This window comes from Episyrphus balteatus, chromosome 1, assembly GCF_945859705.1.
Source record: "Episyrphus balteatus chromosome 1, idEpiBalt1.1, whole genome shotgun sequence".
Taxonomy (NCBI): Eukaryota; Metazoa; Arthropoda; class Insecta; order Diptera; family Syrphidae; genus Episyrphus; species Episyrphus balteatus.
Genome location: NC_079134.1, coordinates 42,272,033 through 42,291,924, shown reverse-complemented (window position 1 = coordinate 42,291,924; position 19,892 = coordinate 42,272,033). Strand labels below are relative to the sequence as shown.

The 19,892-nt window shown below is 30.6% G+C and overlaps 1 protein-coding gene across 2 annotated transcripts in view; it reads left to right on the top strand.

Annotated features, from left to right (window-relative positions):
• LOC129910348 (probable nuclear hormone receptor HR38) overlaps window positions 1-19,892 on the top strand; it is a 117,712-nt gene that overhangs the window by 33,791 nt on the left and 64,029 nt on the right. Inside the window, exon 1 of one of the 2 annotated variants that reach the window (XM_055987694.1) lies at window positions 890-1,855. The exons of the other annotated variant lie outside the window; for it this stretch is intronic. Within the exon in view, the coding sequence (XP_055843669.1) occupies window positions 1,141-1,855 (715 nt within the window). The 5' untranslated portion in view covers window positions 890-1,140. Of the gene's footprint in view, window positions 1-889; window positions 1,856-19,892 lie in introns of those variants that run through there. 2 annotated transcript variants of the gene reach the window in all.

Genomic DNA, 19,892 nt, shown 5'->3' with positions numbered 1-19,892 from the left:
CATCTTGCTTCTTCTTGTTGTTCACAAAATAAGATACATTCATATGTATTCAATAGATACAAAAAAAAAAAACAAAATCCAACGGTAAGGCAAACACAATATAGTCCCGTGAAACCGTAAAGATAAGTTCAGTCGCGTCACAGACGCCGCATTGTTAACGAGTAAAATTAATTCGCTGAGAATACTCAATTGATGACTAAATAATAATAATAAAAATAATTTGAAATCTAATAAGGATACAATTAACCGTTACAGGAAATTTGTTTTAAGTGCGAATTTTAGTGTGTGTGTGTAGATAAATTCTTTACCTTCAAATCTGTAAAGAAAAAATTACAAAAAATTCACATCTTCATTCACAAAATTGATGAAATCCAAGTGGTTCACTGGGGTGTATGAGTGATTTTTTTTTTTTGTTTGTTTGTTCTTTTGTAGAAAAAAGTTCAGAATATCGGTGTTTTTGCGGTGTGGATATAGAAGTGAAGTCCTTCGATATTATATATTTTAATGGCAACTAACGTGTTTGCAAGTTTTTTCATTGAAAATTATCCTTCAATCGTAGTAGTTTGTTCAAAAAGAAAGGACTCTCCGAGGAAGTGAAAAAAAAAAAACATTTTTAAGTGAATTTTTTTTTTTCTATAAGAAAAAATAGTTATAAAATTTATTAAAACAAAAGAAAATAAACAAAAAACGGATTACAACAAAGAAGAAGGAGAAGAAAAATCATATCCAAGTGAAAATCACAGCCGTTCTGGAGCATCAAGCAAACCCGCACCAGAGGGTTTCAGAACCTTCCACAGGTGTTTATTAGGTGTTTTTCAAATTTGAGTTTTTTTTTTTTTTGTTTAAATTGTAATTTTTTTTTAATTTTTGCTGTTGTGATTGTGTGTGAATTAAATACAAAATATATTTTTTTTATTTTTTGTTAAAAGTAAAAAATTTAAACAAAAAAAAAAATGGAATTGACATTTCCATTGCACATTTCAATTTACTCTCGTATATCCTGGAAAGCTGCACAACTACATTAATTTTTTTTTTATTATGTAACTGCTTTTTCCTAGAGATAGAATATTCTCTTATATGCCTAACATATACATTTAAAAATATATATTTAATGTAAAAAAGGATCTGTCTGTGTGCGAAATGCGAAATCGTCTTGCCTCGTTAATTATTGTTAAGCAAGAAACGCAACAAACTTTAAGCAGTGGTAATAGTATAAATAATGGTGGTCCTAGTAGTGATGGATTTTGTAGATTAATAACAAATTTACCGCCATCTAGTGTAGAACTACAACAACAACAACAAGAACAATATCAACAAAGACATGCAACAGTAGCAACTCAAGTTGAAGCCGAGGAGGAGGATAATAATAATAATAACAATAGAATAGATAGTAGAAGTAATTTAACCGTTAGTTCTAGTTTGTTATTGTTAGATGATACTCGTGGACATTTTGAAAAGAGCAATAATAATAATAATAATAATAATAGTAGTTGTTTCAATGTGATTGCCAATGTTGGATTGTATTCAGCAACAACAACACCTGACTCTCGTCATCATTTAACAACAGTATCAAATATAAATATAAACAATAATAATAATAATAATTATGAACATTTTATTCCATTGGAATATAAACCAAGTGATAATGTTGGATGTGGCAATTATTTAAATAATTATAATAATAATCAGAGCCGGTTATTTAAGTGCGAAATAGATGATGAATTTGATTTGAATGATGACGTCGATGAAATATGTAATAACGATGATAATAATGATGATGATGTTAATAATAACATTAATGACGCCAATATTAATGATGATGATGATGATAAATTAAATCAACAGGATACCAAGTGTATGTACCTATTTTTGTAATTTTTCTTTTTTGCTCTCTTCTCTCTTTCATTTCGTATATGAATCGCTTGTTTTTGGGTTGGTGGTGGTTTTGTGATGTAGCTTTGTAGGAATATGGTGGAGGTGTTGTGTTTTTATTTTTTGTTTTTAGGTTGAAATTTTGGGTGGTGATGGTGCATATATTTTGTTCTTATTTGATTAATTTGATTGATTTAAGGAAAATGTTTTTTTGAAGTGATTTAAGTTGATAAGGAAATATTTTATTTAATATATAAATTTATTTAATCATTTCATTGATGAAAACTTGTTCCCAAAAAAAGTTGAATTATTATAATCTGCTGGCCTAGAAGACGTTATTTTACTCATTTCGATGATTCTACAAAAATTTATTTCTTGATTATATTATTGGTGATGGTGCATACATTTTTCTTAGTTGATTGATTATAAGAATAAAAAGAAAGGTAGGCCTAAAAACTCCTGGTACAAGCAAATGCAAAAACACCAGCATTCAGTTGGCCTCAGAAACGGAACAATACAAAACCGGGAGGCTTGCCGCCGATTTCTGAGGTCAACCCGTCGAACCCCACAGGCGGATCACTAGTGTGAAGCAGTAACGTGGGAAGGTTATGATCCCCTCGACATCGAGATCATAACAGCCAGCGCCGAGAAAAAAGGAAGAAGAAGAAGATTGATTATAAGAATATAGGTACCTAGTTTTTTTTAAGTAACTATTTTTTATAAATTACATATATTGAAGTTCTTTAAGATTATTATCTAAACATATTTATTTAAAATAATAAATAGATGTCCCACAAACTTTATTCTGCCCTTATCAATGGATGGATTTCCTGAATGTATTTAGTTTCTTGAATGAGATAAAAAAAAATGTAAATTGCATTTTTATATTCTAATTCGGCAGGAGGAACCAACACATGTACAAAAACAGCTATTTTCTCTTATTTCAAACACCTTAAATTTTCAATTTCAATGATACGTGTACTTACACTCAGATCTTTTGAATGAACTATAAAATGGTGCAAAACTAATGTTATTATTTTGAGGTCCTTTTTTATAGTCTTACTGATGATTGAAAAATCATTCAAATGCCCACTTCATGAACTGATGTAGGCTTGTGTTTTGTTAACGACATATTTAATAGTAACAATATAATTTCTATCTGTCTCAACATAAATGTTAAAGCACATAACATTGGACGCCTTTTGTAAAAAATTGTAGGACATTCTTTTTAGATGTTAATTGAAAGTTTCCACATTTTCCTTCCTGAGTAAATTGGGTAGGTACTATATTTTTCAAACAGATGCTTGGCAATTATTTCCCACTTAAATAAAACATTCCTTCTTTTACTCCTACTTCATTGCTCAATTCTTATTCATCACAAAAGGAACTTTTACTACTTTAATTTTACAACACGAATCAATGTCTTTTTTGGTCTAATAACATAATGTACTTCCTATTCGGAAAACATACTTTCAACCAAAATAATTTTATAAAATCTCTTAATTCTTGATTTTCTTTTTAAATGTACAAGTTAATATCAGATTTTATTAGGGTATCATTCTTCTAGTAGATTTGTTGGGCAATAGGACCGCTTCCCCATATATTTTGTTGCCCCTTAAAAAATACACCCTTTTACCCAGTATATTCCTATGGAAACTTAAGATTCTTTATTCCATTTCAAATTGTAACAGTTGGCCTTCTGAGATTTTAGTTCCACATAACCCGCTTTTAAAAAAAGTCATACATTTATGTTATTCGTAATTCCCAGGGCAAAGGCAATGTTTTCAATAAATTTCGAAAACGTTTCATTGATTTTTTGGGATTTACCACAGACATTTGCTGTTTTAAGAAAACAACATCCTTTCGCTTGAAAAATTTGTATGGACTGCTAAGATGCTTGGATTTTGTGAAACGAAATATTTTGACCAACTTTCATTACGGTACCATTTTTTCATAATTCGTAGTCCTGAATGTCATGTAAAAAAAGTTTATACTTTTACAATTTTTCACTATTTCTATTTTGTATCAGCCATTGTTTAGTAAGAACATCGCTTTTTCAAGATAATTTTGTAGACTCTTCAGATTCTTAGTTCTAATAGAAGAAGTAAATACCTATTTCTCACATCCTCTCTCTCTCTCTCTCTCTCTCTCTCTCTCTCTCTCTCTCTCTCTCTCTCTCTCGTTTCCTCTCATAACTCAATCTTTCAAATAAAAACTTTTTGCTAACATTCTTAAATGTTTATTTATGACACCTTTTTTTAAAACATTTAATATTTTCAAAGCTAATACTAGGTTATTACAACCGGGCAAAAAACGCATTCGGAGCTAAGCAATTTACATGTTAAATGCGGGTTGGGGTCAAAATTCTGCCGGGGTCAAAATTCTTTTGTCAAAATTCTGCTTTCAAAATTCTGCTTTACAAAATTCTGCTTTCAAAATTCTGCTTTTCAAAATTCTGTTTTTCAAAATTCTGTTTTTCAAAATTCTGCAAAAAATTAAAAAAGGGTTAAAAAAAGCGCGCGCTTTTTAACATTTTCTAAACCCTTTTTTAATTTTTTGCTAAATTCTGTAAAATCATCTTCTTGAAAAATGATCTGCTTATTTGATAACTTACCTACATAATTTGCATTCTTTGAGTGCATATTAATTTTTGTTTTATAAATGAATAAATTTGAAAATATTAAGATAAGGTTTTTAATACTAAAAATTTCCGAAAATAATTCAAATTTTTTTAATTTATCAAATAAAGATGAATATTCAAAAATTTTAATAAGAAAAGGAATATCTTGTATCAAACAACATCTGTTCCAATAAGTTATAGATTTTATTTGCAAGAAAGTCAGTCTTTGCATTTTAAAAAATATTTGCGACACTTACTAAAAAAAAATTTAGGAAAGTACCAATGTTGAATTACATTAATGAGGTGTATTTTTCTTTAGTCAGCGCATATGCCATACAAAAAAAAAAGAATTGGCAGAATTTTTTTTGTTCAAGTATAATGCTGGCAGAATTTTGAAAAGCAGAATTTTAAAAAGAAGAATTTTGAAAAGCAGAATAGAAAAAAAGCAGAATTTTGAAAAACAGAATTTTCGTTAAAAAAGCAGAATTTTGAAAAGCAGAATTTTGAAGCCAGAATTTTGACCCGATCCCGTTAAATGCCCCTCGGGCTAAGCTAAGTCGAGAGGCTAAGCTGTTGTTGCATATAACATGTAAACTGCTTAGCTTCGAATACGTTTTTTTGTGCAGTTTGCGTATCTTTATGGAAAAAAATTGAATAAGGTCTAAACCAATATTTTTGAATTTTGGGAGTGCAACTGATATTCCAAGAGGTTGAAAAATAAGATTTTTAAAAACTTTGATTGGCTGTTAGATTTGTATTTATTTTTTTGCAAGCAAATCGATAACGTGAATGATTTTCATGTATAGAGTGTCAAAAACTTCCAAATTGATTGGCTTTCGTCGAGAAATTGCCCAGTTGACAACCTTCTCTTTCATAACTTCGAATGTTCTTTTGCATGGATGGCCTTTAGCGCCACCTGGTAGAAAAAACAACGTTTTTAAGTTTACTTTAGAAAAATATCGCTCCAAAAACTGAGATTACGGAAGTTGGGTAGATGTTTTCTCCCCATTTCGAAAGCATTCATGCTTTCTCGAACACTTGTGAATTGTATACATTTTTGACAAAGCTGCTGAGCCAAATTTTATCCATGAAATTATGATGTTATGGCTTAAATTCCAGTACAAATCTCCGGCCAACGTTCCCAGCGCTCTACTGGCTATATTGTCGTTTTACTTTTACTTTTACAATTTCTGATTCAGTACAATAATATTATTCGTGTTCGACCTAATTCAAAATGGCGAGTTGACTTTTTGTTACAACCAATTCGCTCACCGAATCAACATTCAAGGTTTTTTTTCGATAATGTCCGCTGAAAACGCCTACTTTTTCAAGATTTCGAACTAATTTTTGCCTTATTAGTAAGTTTCTTAAAGAGTGATCTCTTCAACTATTGTTGGAAAGCAATCCCTATTTTTAAAGAAGTCATCTGTTTAAACTTATTGTGAAGATAGACCTGCTATCAAAAGGATGTCAATATTCTAGAAAGTTTGAGGCCCTATTTCAGTTTCAAAAATTAGATGATGTGAATACTTATAATTTCAACACTGCAAGTGCTTTACAAGTTACATAGAAATAAACAGATGCGTCTATGATTTATGTAAAGCCAGCTTTTTATAATTAAGAAGACTCTTGTAGGTTAGGTTACTTTGCTAAAACTGATTCCAGAATTTAGTTAACTTTTTAATTAGGAGTTTAGAAATACCTACTTTATATTTATAAAACTGCCGATAGAGTTTTCTAGCATTTAAATTTTCTTAAATTAAAAAATACAATATAAATATATCACCAAATAAGACCTCTTTTCCTTCTTCCTACTTAAATCTTGTCATAGCTAATTGCCGCAAACATGCAAAAAATTCTCACACAAAAACACAAGAAATATTTTTTTTTTATAGAAAAACACTCACCCGAATAATAATAATAAAAATAAGAAAATAAGAAAAAAATAAAATAAAAATAAAAATCCTAAATTTATAACAACGCTAAGACTTTGACGTAAAACAAGATATTGTCGTCGTTGCCTATAAGAAACCCCCTCCCATTAAGAAAAAAGGATAAACACACAATATAAAAGTTGGCTAAGAAGAGCAAAAACATAAAGGGGGCGGCAGCGAGTCGATTATGGATGGAAAAATAAGCAAAAAAAAAAAAAAAACTATAAGAAAAACGAGAAACAAAACAAAAAGAAAACACCAACCCCGACCGCTAGTCATATGAACTTGAACGTAATAACTCGGGCAAAGTGTCTGGCGAGTGCCAAAGATGACGAAAGACCAACTGAGCGCGCGTATTCTCTCAAGCCCCTGCCTTTTCCCTTGTTTTTTTTTGCCATAGTCGCTTTTCGGTCGCCCCTATATAACATTGTTTTTTTTTTTTTTTTTCTTACCCCCTCTGTGCAAAGCAAACAAAACTAAATAGTACCACAAAAAGCAGCAGCATGCTTTCTGCTGCTGTGTATACAGCAGCAATATAGCTTCGTCGTCGTCGATTCGGTTTGTCTGTGCCTGCATCAATCGGGCTGCATCTGTCATAATTTGCAAATTTTGTGCACTTGGCAACGAATGAAGATGACGAGGAAGAAGAAGGTGGTGGTGGAGGTGAATTATATAGTGGTGGATGGCGGTTGCGATGGCAATGACGACGTCAGAATGCAGAATCCAAAAATAGTAATAAAAATCCATCGTGGATGATTATATTCTTTCTTTTTTACTTTTTCTTTTTTGAATTTCTTCGTTTTTTTTTAGTTTTAGTTTAGTTTTCTTTTAGTTGTTTGTGGGTTTTCTTTCTTTCTCTTGTTGCTGTTGGATGGTGTTGGTTTGTGGCTTTGTTTGATTTTATTTGTGGCTCATTGGTTTTTGGTGTCGCCACCAGCGTCACACCGGAATACAGTGGGATTTTTGTGTCGAAATCAGGATAAAAATGATAATAACTACAAAAGATTATTTAGTAAATAGGGCCCTCATACTTTTTGGGCCCCCAACCTTTTTTGTTGAAGTCCATCATTTTAAAAATGTAGCCTATGTTCTTCCTCGTACCAAAATATATATCTTCACCAAGTTTCATCACAATGTGATAAGTACTTTAGGCTGTATGCTGACACATACATGCAAACTATTAGTATTTTGTTGGATTTCCATGTTTACTAACCACTTTTATATAAAATTTCCTGTAGAGGTCTGGAAAATATCATTTTCTAAGAGAATGTTTCTAAAGTGGGCGTGGCAATGGGCGTTGAGAGGTTTGAACCAACAAAGTCTATTTCACCTTGAATTTCAATTTCCTACTTCTATTTGATCAATTTTAAAATTGCTTTTGGTCCACTATATACACATATAGCCGCCATCAGCGCCAGCTGGGGAGAGACCTTCATGTCCTTTTTGATTTTTCCTGCATTTAAATTTATATACCTACAATTCAATTTGATTAATATAAATCTTATTTATAGATTCACATTGTATCATAAAGAACATCGAAAATAATTAGGTGAGTTATTTGGTGTTCACCTCTTTTTTTGGCAGACAAAGTGGTGGTTATGTAATTATTTTGAACAAAAAAAACCAAAACAAAAAAAAAACAGCATAAATATGTTAATGAGAAAGTAGGCTCTGGTGCAGCTTGAACGATTATTATTATTATTATTATTATTACCTCAGAGCGAGGTGTGTGCCTCTTTCTGCAAAGTATAAAGGCAAAGGAGGAAAATAATAATTTGTTGTTAGTTGTATGTTATAGCTAGTTTTTGGTTGGGGCCAATCAAGTCTCTAGTAATCGACCACACAATGGCGCAATGAAACACTCGATTAATCACACACACTAGATTTTTACTTTTAATTTATTGATTTTGATTTATTGGCATGTTTGAGGTTGGGATGGAATCTTTTTAATTTTTTTTAATTTTTTCATAGTGATGGTATAGATGGCGGTGCGGAGCTATGTAGTGCGGTATGAGATTCAAGTGCTATTTTTATAATGCAATTAAAGGAATCAAGTTTTTTTTCTGTATGAGATAATAGTGACACATTTCATGTATAGATCAGAGTCAAGATCATTTATTACATTTTTATGTTTTATGTTGTTTAGAAATAACTAATTGCTAACAACTTACAAGTTTAAATTATTTATTTCTTTTTGACTTGAGGAAGTGTCAAATCGTTTAAAGGCTGTTAGATAGTTGAAATAAGAATAAACCTATTAGTGAGTTGAGTATAGAAGACTGTTTAACGTTCATTAGGGAACGGTTTCAAGCTTAAAAATTGATTAAGATCATTATTTTACCTTTATGTTTTCCTTCTTTAATTAAAGAAACAAAACAAAAAGGTAAAATAAGAATTCTTAATTTTTAATTCAGCAATACAATTTTACGTGATAAAGTCGTCAGAAAACAGGTTGTTTACTTTTTTCAAACAATCATAATTTACAAGAAAAAGCTAAAAAAAATACCTTTTTTATTTTCTCATTATATTAATTTTTTTATTTTAAAAGCTTACAAAAAAAAATTATGCAATTTAAAAGCCAAGTATTTCTTTTTAAGAATAAAACCATTTTTAAATTTTTACAATGCGCAAAAATTATAAAAATAATTTATTGAAAACAATCATTTTCATCAATAAAAAAAAAAGCAAAAGAAACATGAATTTTTATCTTCTCATGTCATTAATTCCATTTTTTTCCCTAACAGCTTATACAAAATTTTATACCATCTAAAAGCTTATTGTCTTACCTCAAAATATATATATCGATCAGGTCTATGAGACATCTACAAAAAGAGATAGAATTTTTTGAACTCGATCAAATTTCATTAAAAAAAGCAAAAAAAAAACATTTATTTTTATGTTCTCAGGCTATGGAATCAATTTTTTTGTTTGACAACCTATTAAAAATATATACCATGTGAAAGCTTATTATTTCACCTTTCATATGACGTATCAATCTTATTTCAAAGATGCCTACAAGAGAAGTTAGAATTTCAAAATCAACCATGTCGAATTTCCAGACTGAGATTACGGTACTTCTCACACTGGTGGCTGTTCGGGGGGTGGGGCAACAGATCTCCACTGGTGTTTTGAGGTTTTTCGCAAGTTTCTTGGTTTAACATTGTGTAGCTTGTAGTTAGTCTACCGTTATGTGTGATACACCAAATGAAAAGTAATTGTATCAGGATGCTCATAAAAGTTTAATAAAATTTCTATCTGCTCTTGGTCAAAAGTTATAACCTGTTGAATTCTAAAATTTTATTTTACCGTTATCTCAAAATTGTGTTTACAAAAATTATTGAAACTTTGCACACATATAGTCGTAGTCATGGTCTATCATTATTCAATTTTGTATTACTGTATCTATTTAAGAAAAAAGATAAAAATAAAAAACGATGAAAATCGGTTAAAAACGGTCAAAAAACGTGTTTTTTTTAAAACTTGTTTCTTCCGTTGTTCAGTCAAAACTCACTTAACAATTCCAATTTTTTGCACATGTATGCATAAGTTTGAGATTTTTTGAAAGCTCAAAAAAAAGATTAAAATCAAAAATTACCCAAAAATACAAAAACAATGTGTTTTTCAAAAATTCATATTTCGAAACGCAGAGTGTTGAAAAAAAAATCCGTATCAGACGCCTTATTTGTTTTCTCTCATCTTTCACCTGGAATATTTAGCATTGTCAAAAAAAATTTCCTTTACCCAAAATCATCATTTTGTCATAGCCCCCAACACGTGTACAACGTTCAAACAAAACGTTATAGCTTAGTTTCAAAATTTTTTAGAATTTTTTCTTAAATGCAGTTATTCTTAAATTAATCTCATCTATCTATAGCAAAAAAAAATCAATTCTCTACGACTTCACGTTTAGATTTTAGCCCAAATTTCATCTTTCCGTTTTACCCCTGTTTACCCTATTAAATGACGGAATTTTTAAAAATCCTTCATTTGGATTAAGCTTTAGGTTATTTTCCTTTAAATAAGCTATAGAAGAAGAACTATTATAGATTTTTGTATCTCTAATAGTTTATTTTTAATTTTGAATTGAAATTTTTTGCCGCACTGCGAAAGTGCGAGAGTGTAACGTTAGAAAATGGCGTCACTTTTTTGTGGTGGCTGCCATGGTTCATCGATTTATAAGACGTTATCACGTCAAAAAAAAAACACAAAAATCTGGTTTAATTTTTGTATTCAAAATCAGAATTCGATCAAATATACTTTGACTATGAATTTTGTATGATTGAAAAAATGCATCAAAAACATCATGAAAATAGTGAACTAAATTAAACTCCTTTTTTTAGCGAATTTACTACCTATTTAATTTGATGTTCATTAAAATGTTCCGGAAATGATTTCAACTTGTTTTTCCTTAATGTTTGAACTGATAAATGAAATGAAGAAATATTATCTTTGATGGTAAAAATAAATTCAAAACTGAATACGGAATTAAGTAAAGCTTAAAAGCTTACAAAACAGAACAAAATAATATGCCAAACAGTTGTTATCTAAGCAAACAGTAACATCCTTAAACAAAAAAAATGCATTATTCATGTATACATAGTTATTTCTTCCAATGCAATTTCTTCGAATAAAACATAAAAACTAAACGAGTAAAGTTTTTTTTTAATTCTCAAAATTACCTGCGATTTTCTGTATTTAAAAAGTCCCTAACACCCCCAAAAACTGGAGTTAGAGGCAAAAAACGGTTTTTTTAACCTTCACCTATTGAAAAATTTCTAGCTTCGTCAAATCCATTTTTGATAGAAGATAAATATACCTTTTCAAAAATGTATAAAACATGTGATTCAGTTAAACAACTTAGAATTTATAAGCTCTCAAATTTCAAAAATTTAATTTTTTCGTCATTTCCCCAATTTCACATCCATTTAAAGTATATGTTTTCAAAACAACATGCTGTTTTAAAAATATATTCTTAAATCATATTTATTTCCAAATAAAAGGAGGTATTTTTTTTGAAAATCAGTTCAAAATTGGCTTAGAAAAGAATGATTTACGATTTCAACCCAGATATACAGAAATTCGAACGTTTAGACATCGAACAAAAATGTTATTTTGTTATTACGATGACTTGGGCGCCAGGATTTGATAACGGCTTTTTGTAGAGCTCAATATAATCATTTTTCACTATGGGAGGGGGGTCTATCTCCCCCGCCCCCTTTAGGAGGGGTAATTTTCTAAAAAAAATTATTAAAATAAAAAAAAAATTATTAAAAAACAACGGCAACACTTACAGTTATAAGAGATACTATTTCTGAAAGGCAGAATTGTACATTTAGTTCTAATTTTTAAATCAATATACTTCAAGCAATCGTTTTCGAAATGATCGATTTCAAAGTTTAAAATTAGGCAACAGTTGGTGATTAGCGGTTAAGGCGGCCAAGCTATTCACAGAAGATTTGGCCCTCAATCAAAAAGTTTCTTAACCCTTTCGGACCCAGCGTTACTCTCATGTAAAATATTTTTAAAAATTCGTTAAAAGTATTCCATTAAATATTTTTTTAGGTTTCGATGGCTTAATTGAAAGATAATAATAATACAGTAAAATAAGGAGAAAAAAGGGGTAAATCTCGGAATGAATGTTAGTAGAAATTTTTTTTGCTCAATATCTTCCTTTTACCATTCTATAACATATCTCAAAAGTCTAGAAAAATCTCATGTCCGCTTGTCGCGATTTCAAGGTCAAATCGCGAAATGGAGATTTTTAAAATTAGCAAAAATAGGCTATGGTATTATATACACATATGATACATGATTTCAAGGTATTTTTTAATGCTGATTCCAAAAAATCTAAAATCAAGACAATCTGACGTCTCTGGAAAAAGTTATACCTGTTTTTCATCTGTCAACTCATATTATTATAACAGTTGCAAACTTACTGCCGAAAAACCCTTAAAAGTTATGGTAGATGAACCAAATTTTGCATGAAGATTTTAGAATCCATCATTATTAAAAATCAAAACAATCCATTACAAAAAATATATATACCTACGAAATAATGGTATTTTTTGATGGAGGGGCAAATTTTAGGATATGCACTAAAGAAGATTCTTGTTTATCTTAGAAATAAGTGCTAATAGGCTAATATTTTCATTTTAATCTTTGTTTGGATATTCTTTAACTACCCTCAAAAATCTAAAAAAAATCTCATGTCCGCAAGTCCTAATTTTCTTGGTTTGAAGATAAGGTGCAGATTTGAAAAAATTGAAAAACTACTCTTCAGATATTTGTGTCAGATCAACATGAATAAGGTACATTACTTTTCAGGGATGGTCATATTGATTTGTTTGTGGGTTTTGTTGGAATCAGCGTTAAAAAATACCTTGAAATGATATGGGTTATGTTGGTATACATATAAGAATCTAAAATTTTCTTATTATTTTTTTTAAATCTGCACCTAACTTAGTTTAACCTGGAAAATAAGAACTTGCGGTCATGAGATTTTTTTAGATTTTTGACATAAGTTATAGAATATCCAAACAAAGATAAAAACAAAAAAATTAGCCTATTAGCACTAATTCCAAGATTGTACCAGGATGTTTTTTAGTGCACATCTCAAAATTTCCCCTTTTCTCAAAAAATACCATTTTGTCATAGATATAAATGTTTTTTTTGCATTGCATTGTTTTGATTCTTAATGATAATGGATATGAAAACCCTCATGCAAAATATGATTCCGCTACCATTACTTTTAAGGGTTTTTCGGTAGTAAGTTAGCAACTGTTATAATAATATGGGTTGAAAGATGAAAAACAGGTATAACTTTTTTCAGAAACGTCAGATTGCCTTGATTTTAGATTTTTTGGAATCAGCATTAAAAAATACCTTGAAATCATGTATCATTATGTGTATATAATACCATAGCCTATTTTTGCTAATTTTGAAAATCTCCATTTCGCGATTTGACCTTGAAATCGCGACAAGCGGACATGAGATTTTTCTAGACTTTTTAGTTATGTTATAGAATGGCAAAAGGAAGATATTGAGCAAAAAAAATTTCTACTAACATTCATTCCGAGGTTAAATCCTTATTTGACTGGATTATAATGATTATTACAAAAAGTTAGTCAAATGTAATACTTTGAATTTTTTTTATCGAAAAAGGACTGAAATTTACATTGTTTTTTTTTTGTACAAAAAAATTTTTTTTATATATGTCATAATTTGAAAAAAAAGATATAAAAAATGTCAATCCAAAAAATGTTTTGTTTTTTGACTTAGAAGAAGTAGCATACATTATTGTTCCATAAAAATGTTATTTTCTCAGTTGTCCGAATTTTTTTGGTGGTCATAACTTTTGATGAATGCAAGGGCTTCAGAGGTTCACATAATACAACAGAAAGAATGTTATAGAAAATTATTAAAAAATTGATTGGGCCGATACGCTAACTGAATCATCGCCTACTGCAAGCCATCAGCCACTTAAATTTGGATTTCAGTCTTGCAAGAAATTCAGTTTGAATAAATCTAAACCAAAATTAAAATTGATAACTATATCCTTACCTTCAACCCTGGGTCTGTAGCAATTAAAAAAGCATATTTCTTTGAAAAGATTCTCAGATTCTAGGAAAAATTCAAATTTTTCTACAATTTTCCGAATTTTTTGTCAACATCAAGAAACATACAAAAAAAACCATTCCCGGAAAAATATATCGTTTCTAGCTCCCGCCCCAGGAATGTCCCTTATATTTTTGTTTGTTGTGATCTGTGACAACAATTAAATACCTCATCAGGGTACTTGTTTATCCGAATTGGCACGAGACTTTTATGTTTCGTCTTTTTTATTTATAGAATTGAAAATCACTTATATATCAATATAAAATAAAATCGAAACAAATTTTCGGTTCAGCTTAAAAGTAAACAAAAACCGTCACTAATGCAAGAGCAGCACTCTTGTATCGCATTAAAAATAGTCCAAACACATCCCCAAAAGAATCTAATTAAAAACTTAAAGGATTCTATGATTCTGAATCTGATTGTATCGCAGACAGAAGTTCAGATAGATTGCAATGGCGGGCGGGGAAGTATCGGTATCTGGGATCAAACTCTTAACCCAACTCGCTGCACAATATACTGATGACCATAATACTGTGTGATGCTTATTCGCAAGATATCCGTGTTATGCGGAATCAATTGATGAAAAATAATTGCAAGCACATCGACTTCATGTCGTTCGATATCAAAACTAAAATTGGCGACACAACATCCCGAAACAAGCCAAGCTGCATGCCTGCCTACAGCAGAAGCAGCAACAGCAACAGCAACAGCGGGCGCACATATTCGATTGAGATTTTAAAATTAGCAAAGTACTTAGCGCGGCGGCGATTTTATAATTTGCTCGCTCGCTTGCTGTGGATGATGATCGAATTGTTTGGTGGTGCGCGTTGCTGCTGCTGCATCAAAATGCGATTAAAATTAGACAGCGCCGCGCGGTCATAGATTCAACGAGAAAAATTATAACCATTGCTGAGCTAAAAACGGATCTCACATGACTGTCCTGTAGCTAAGCGTCGCGTCTCATAGTCGTCGTCAAAAAAAAAAAAAAAAAAAAACACTATAATTGTATATCAACTCGTGATGATGATAGTCAAAAGATGTTTATGATGATGATGGTAATGACGAAGCACCAGCACATTGCACTTGTTAATCAAAATCAGAAATTGTTTATTATTTGGCCCCGGTACCCGGTGGGTATATTTTGAAAAACAAAAAATACCTTTTTGACGCAAATACCATCTACAAAAGCCTATGACAACATCGCACCGTGACGTTAAATATAGTTCTCTCTAAGTTTTCCCCCTAAAATGAAGGTAGGGTGTGATGCAGCTAAAAATAGCCAAGTGGGTAGTCATTTTTGGAAACCCCGTGAGCCAATCAATCACTCCGAAAATAAACAAAGAATTATCTCAACATTTCTAATAAATCAACGAGACGAACGGTGGTAAAATTAGAATTCACCAAAAAAAAGTTGCAAGTTTTGCATTAAATATTGAGGCATCTCCACCGGATGTTAGAGAGTTTCCACACGAATATCTATCTAAACGGATGTTTCATGAGGGAGTTCAATAAGTTTTTCAAGTGTGTTGGCGGGTTTGAGATAAAAAAAAGCTCTTTGTTGATAAGAATTAGTTTTGTTAAGGAAGGAACAATTATGGGGAAATAAATTGTGCTAACCAGACTCAATGTAAATAAAAAAAAAAATTAAAAAAAAGTTGTTTATGACTTTTGCCTCTAGAGGGCGCCATATTCGACCTTGTGAAATTTAACATAACCATTAACCAAGAGACAATTAAGACGCTTCCAACGATACCTTATTTGTCAAATTGCGACAAGTAGTTTTGCAGATAATATGTCACATATGAGCATACATACCAATCCAAAAACATAACTCTTCTTTTCTTTTTGCCGTAGTCAGGTAAAAAGTACCTTTTCGATCAACAAAATGAAGCATTTTGAACGCTGAGAGAACAAAGTGGTCCCAATTGGTTCAAAATTTTGAGTTTGAAAAAGAAAATTCTGACAGCAAGAATGTTTTAGTAATTTGTTTAGGGCATCCACTGATTCTAATGGAGCATTTGATGGTCACACACATTCAAAATGGAGCAATCTTTATTTTAGCTCTAAAAACCCTTGTCTTAATACATTAAAAATATAATTTATTTTAGTCGGTCACTGTGGCGTATGCGTAACATTTTTTTGTCCAGAATACTTTTGGCTAGTTTTGGACACTCTTTTTAAGTTCCATATTGATAAGGCGGTCTTTGAATAGTTTGCAACTTCTTTTGACAAGTAAGACTTTTAGCCTTAAAGTTTTAGGTGCTTCATAAACTCATTTATTCAAAGGAAATAAAATGCATGACTGGGTCGCACGAACTTGCTGTTAGGGAAATTGCTAGAATTTTTAGGACATTTTATATAGAAATGTAGTAAATGTAAATAATTTATTGTTGGTATAATAAGAACAAAAAACAAAAATTAAAAAAAAAAACACACAAAAATATCGTTTTTTAAAGGAATAAAACAACATCTGAAATCAAATTGCCCTCCAAAAACAAGTATGCAGTTTCATTTGTTATATAAGAAGTATTTTTAGAAAAAATATTTTCAAAATCGTTAGAGACTTATTTTTTATAAATAATTTTTTGAAAAAAAATTATTAATCAACATCTAAATCCAAATTTTCGAAAAAAATCAATGTCACGTTTTCGAAAACATGATTTTTCAAAAAATAATTCAAATTTTGTTTTTTAAATCAAAAATTCAATTTTTTGAAAATTTTATTTTTGGTTTATATTAAAATCATATAAATGCAGTTTCATTTGTTTTATTTAGAAGTTTTTTCATTTGTTTAATTAAGAAAGAAGTATTTTTAGAAAAACTATTTTCAAAATCGTTAGAGACGTTTTATTTTAACTTATTTTTCATAAATAATTTTTTGAAAAAAAAAGTTTTTAAATAAAATTGTTAAGCCATTTTGTAGCTATTATTAATCAACATCTAAAACCAATTTAAAAAAAAATTCAATATCACGTTTTTGAAAATTTGATTTTTCAAAAAAAAAAAAAAAATACTTCAATTTTTTTTTAATTCCAAAATTCAATTTTTTGAAAATTTTATTTTTGACTTATATTAAAATCATATAAATGCTTTTATATTCGGATTCGGTAAAAAAAAAAGTTTCTATGGCAGGAACCGTTATTAATGATTTTCGAAAAAAATTTCATTAAAAGATAGACCTTGTCTTAAAATATGTGAATTTTTTTACCGTTTTTGAGGTACCGTTATTTTTGGTCCAAAACAACTTACCGTCTGTATTTCGACGAGCAGAATCCGAATTTCAAGACCGTTTGGCCCGGTCACTCTCCAGTTTTGAGCTGTGACTGCATTCTTTTGCCTTTTTTGGATTTTTTGCATTTTGAGCATAACGGTGACCGGGCTAAACGCTTTTGAAATTTGGATTTAGCGGATCGAAATCCATATTCGGTCTGTTCCAATGTACATGAGACTTTTTTTGCGCAGGTAAAATTAATAGTTTCGAATTTTTCAACGGTCACTGTGGCGTATGTGTAACCTTTTTTTTTAAATAAAAATTTTATTTTTTTTCTGACACCAGGTTAATAGTCCTTTTTCGGATATGAAAACTTACACCTTCTTTTGTCAGCAAATACTCTTTTTAGGTGCTTCATCTATTCGAGTTCAAAGGAAACAAATAAAAGCTTGTTCCTTTAACCTTTTTTGTGAACAGCATTCCAAACTTGAACATCATTTCCCTTCCCTAGACAGTTTTTTACCTTTCACTTCCTTTAAAATCCTACAACAATCCTATACGCCTTCTTTTATCGATTGAGAACAAGTGAATATACGTCATTAATTTAAAACCGAAATAATTATATCACAAAAACTCATTGAAAACCATCAAACTTATTCTCCATTCTCTCCACCACCATCATCAGAGATAAATTTCTAAACAATTTGGTTTTGCTGATACAAATTAGAAGCTATGACGACATTACTTAAGGTTTTTTTTTTTTCTGTGGCAAATTGAAACAAGAAACAAAAATAAAACAAAATAAAAATAAACTTTTCATACATTGACCCGACCAACCTGACGACGACGACGAAGGACATTTTTTGATTGACACACAATATAGATCAGAATAGGGAATAGAAAAAACGAATAAGAAAAAAAATTGAAAAGAAAAAAAAATCTTCTTTGTCGTCCCTTAATTATTGATGGCATTATAGCCGCACAAACTCACATCCTTTTAATAGCCTTAGGCCCATTTCACACATCGCCGAGAACCGTCTATCCGGCCCGGATACACGGTTTTGTCAAAAAATGAGTATCCTTTCACACACACCCGGCAGCCGGTCGGTTGCAGCTGCAGAAGAAACAAGAATTTTTCTTGTAGGTTTCACTTCGACTTGATGTTGATATACCTAAATAGAAAAAAAACAACCCCTTCCTTACCTCACAATATAAAAACACAAAACAACCCTATCTTACCTCACAATACGAACTGACATCAAAATATAAAAAAAAAACAAAACAACCCCTTTCTTGACTACAGCACATGAGAAGGAAACCAGAACGGCAGCTAAGTTGAAGCAAAGACAAGAGAAATATATATTTCTTCTGTCTCTGGTTGTAGTAAGCGCATTTGGTTTCATTTCGGCAGCCGAACCGTGTACACGGTTTCGGTTTCGGTTTCTACGTGTGAAGGCGCCCATAAGATTGTGTATCCTAGCAACCGTGTATCCGGGCCGTTTATCCGGTTCTCGGCGATGTGTGAAATGGGCCTTATTGTGGGTGGAATATACTTATACCTGCGCTACCTACGAAAAAAATTAAAGAAACAAATAAACAGATATAGGTACCTTTACTGCCATCACCACTTTAGGTAAAAGTCTTACTTTTTTTTATTCGTTGCTTCTTCTTCAAACGATGACGTCCTTGTTCCTTTATAATCCTCCTCCATTGCCTGCCGCAAACCAAAAATGTTGTACTAGCTCTTTTTTACAAAATTGTGTGTGTGTAAGATAGATGTTGGGAGTTTGGTTGAATGTTTATACTCCTCTCTAGATGGATCGATAACCTTCCTCTCACACACAACTTTTATGTTATGAATGACGTCAACAACAAACTGCTAATCAATATAAAAGGAACAAATATGTTGAGGATATGCGTGCGTTAGGGGTTTCCTCTATCATATCCCATATCAACAGCCAGTAACAACAAGGGAAAAAAAAATTCAGTTAAACCTTGTATTTTATCATCCATGACAGAGTATTAACGCACGTGGAGGGATGAGTCCCTATTCTATTCTATATAAAAAGGAAGTGCTCATGAGATTTGGAGGCACGATATGATTATAGTATATAGGAGTGGGAATATGAGGATTTTTTTTTTGTTGGCACTTTATATTAATTACGAAATGTTTTGTCAGTTTGTAAATTATATTCTTTTAATGACGTAAAACAAGTAAGTGTTGCCAGGTTAGAAAAATAGAACTATGTTATTTTGTAACTTATGAGCTATAAATAATAAAATTAGACTTACAGCTCTAATTAGAGAAAGATCATTGACAACAAGATCTTTAAGCAAATTTTTTTTTCAAACTGATGTATTAGAACAACAATTTCTTCCACCTTTTAGAATCAGGAAAACCATTTAATAACCAAATAAAATCCGCTTACACTTCAACACAAAAGAATATTTTTAAGAATTAACAAATTATGTAGATAATTTTGCATTTTTCATTGAATTGAGCAAGAATACAAACGGAGGAAACCAAGACATTAAGTCGAAATCGCAAAACGTAACGAGTTCATGCTTTTGTTAGTTGATTAGGGTTAACACAAGTAATCTACTAAAATAGTTATAACACTCTTCTTAATTCATTCTTTTA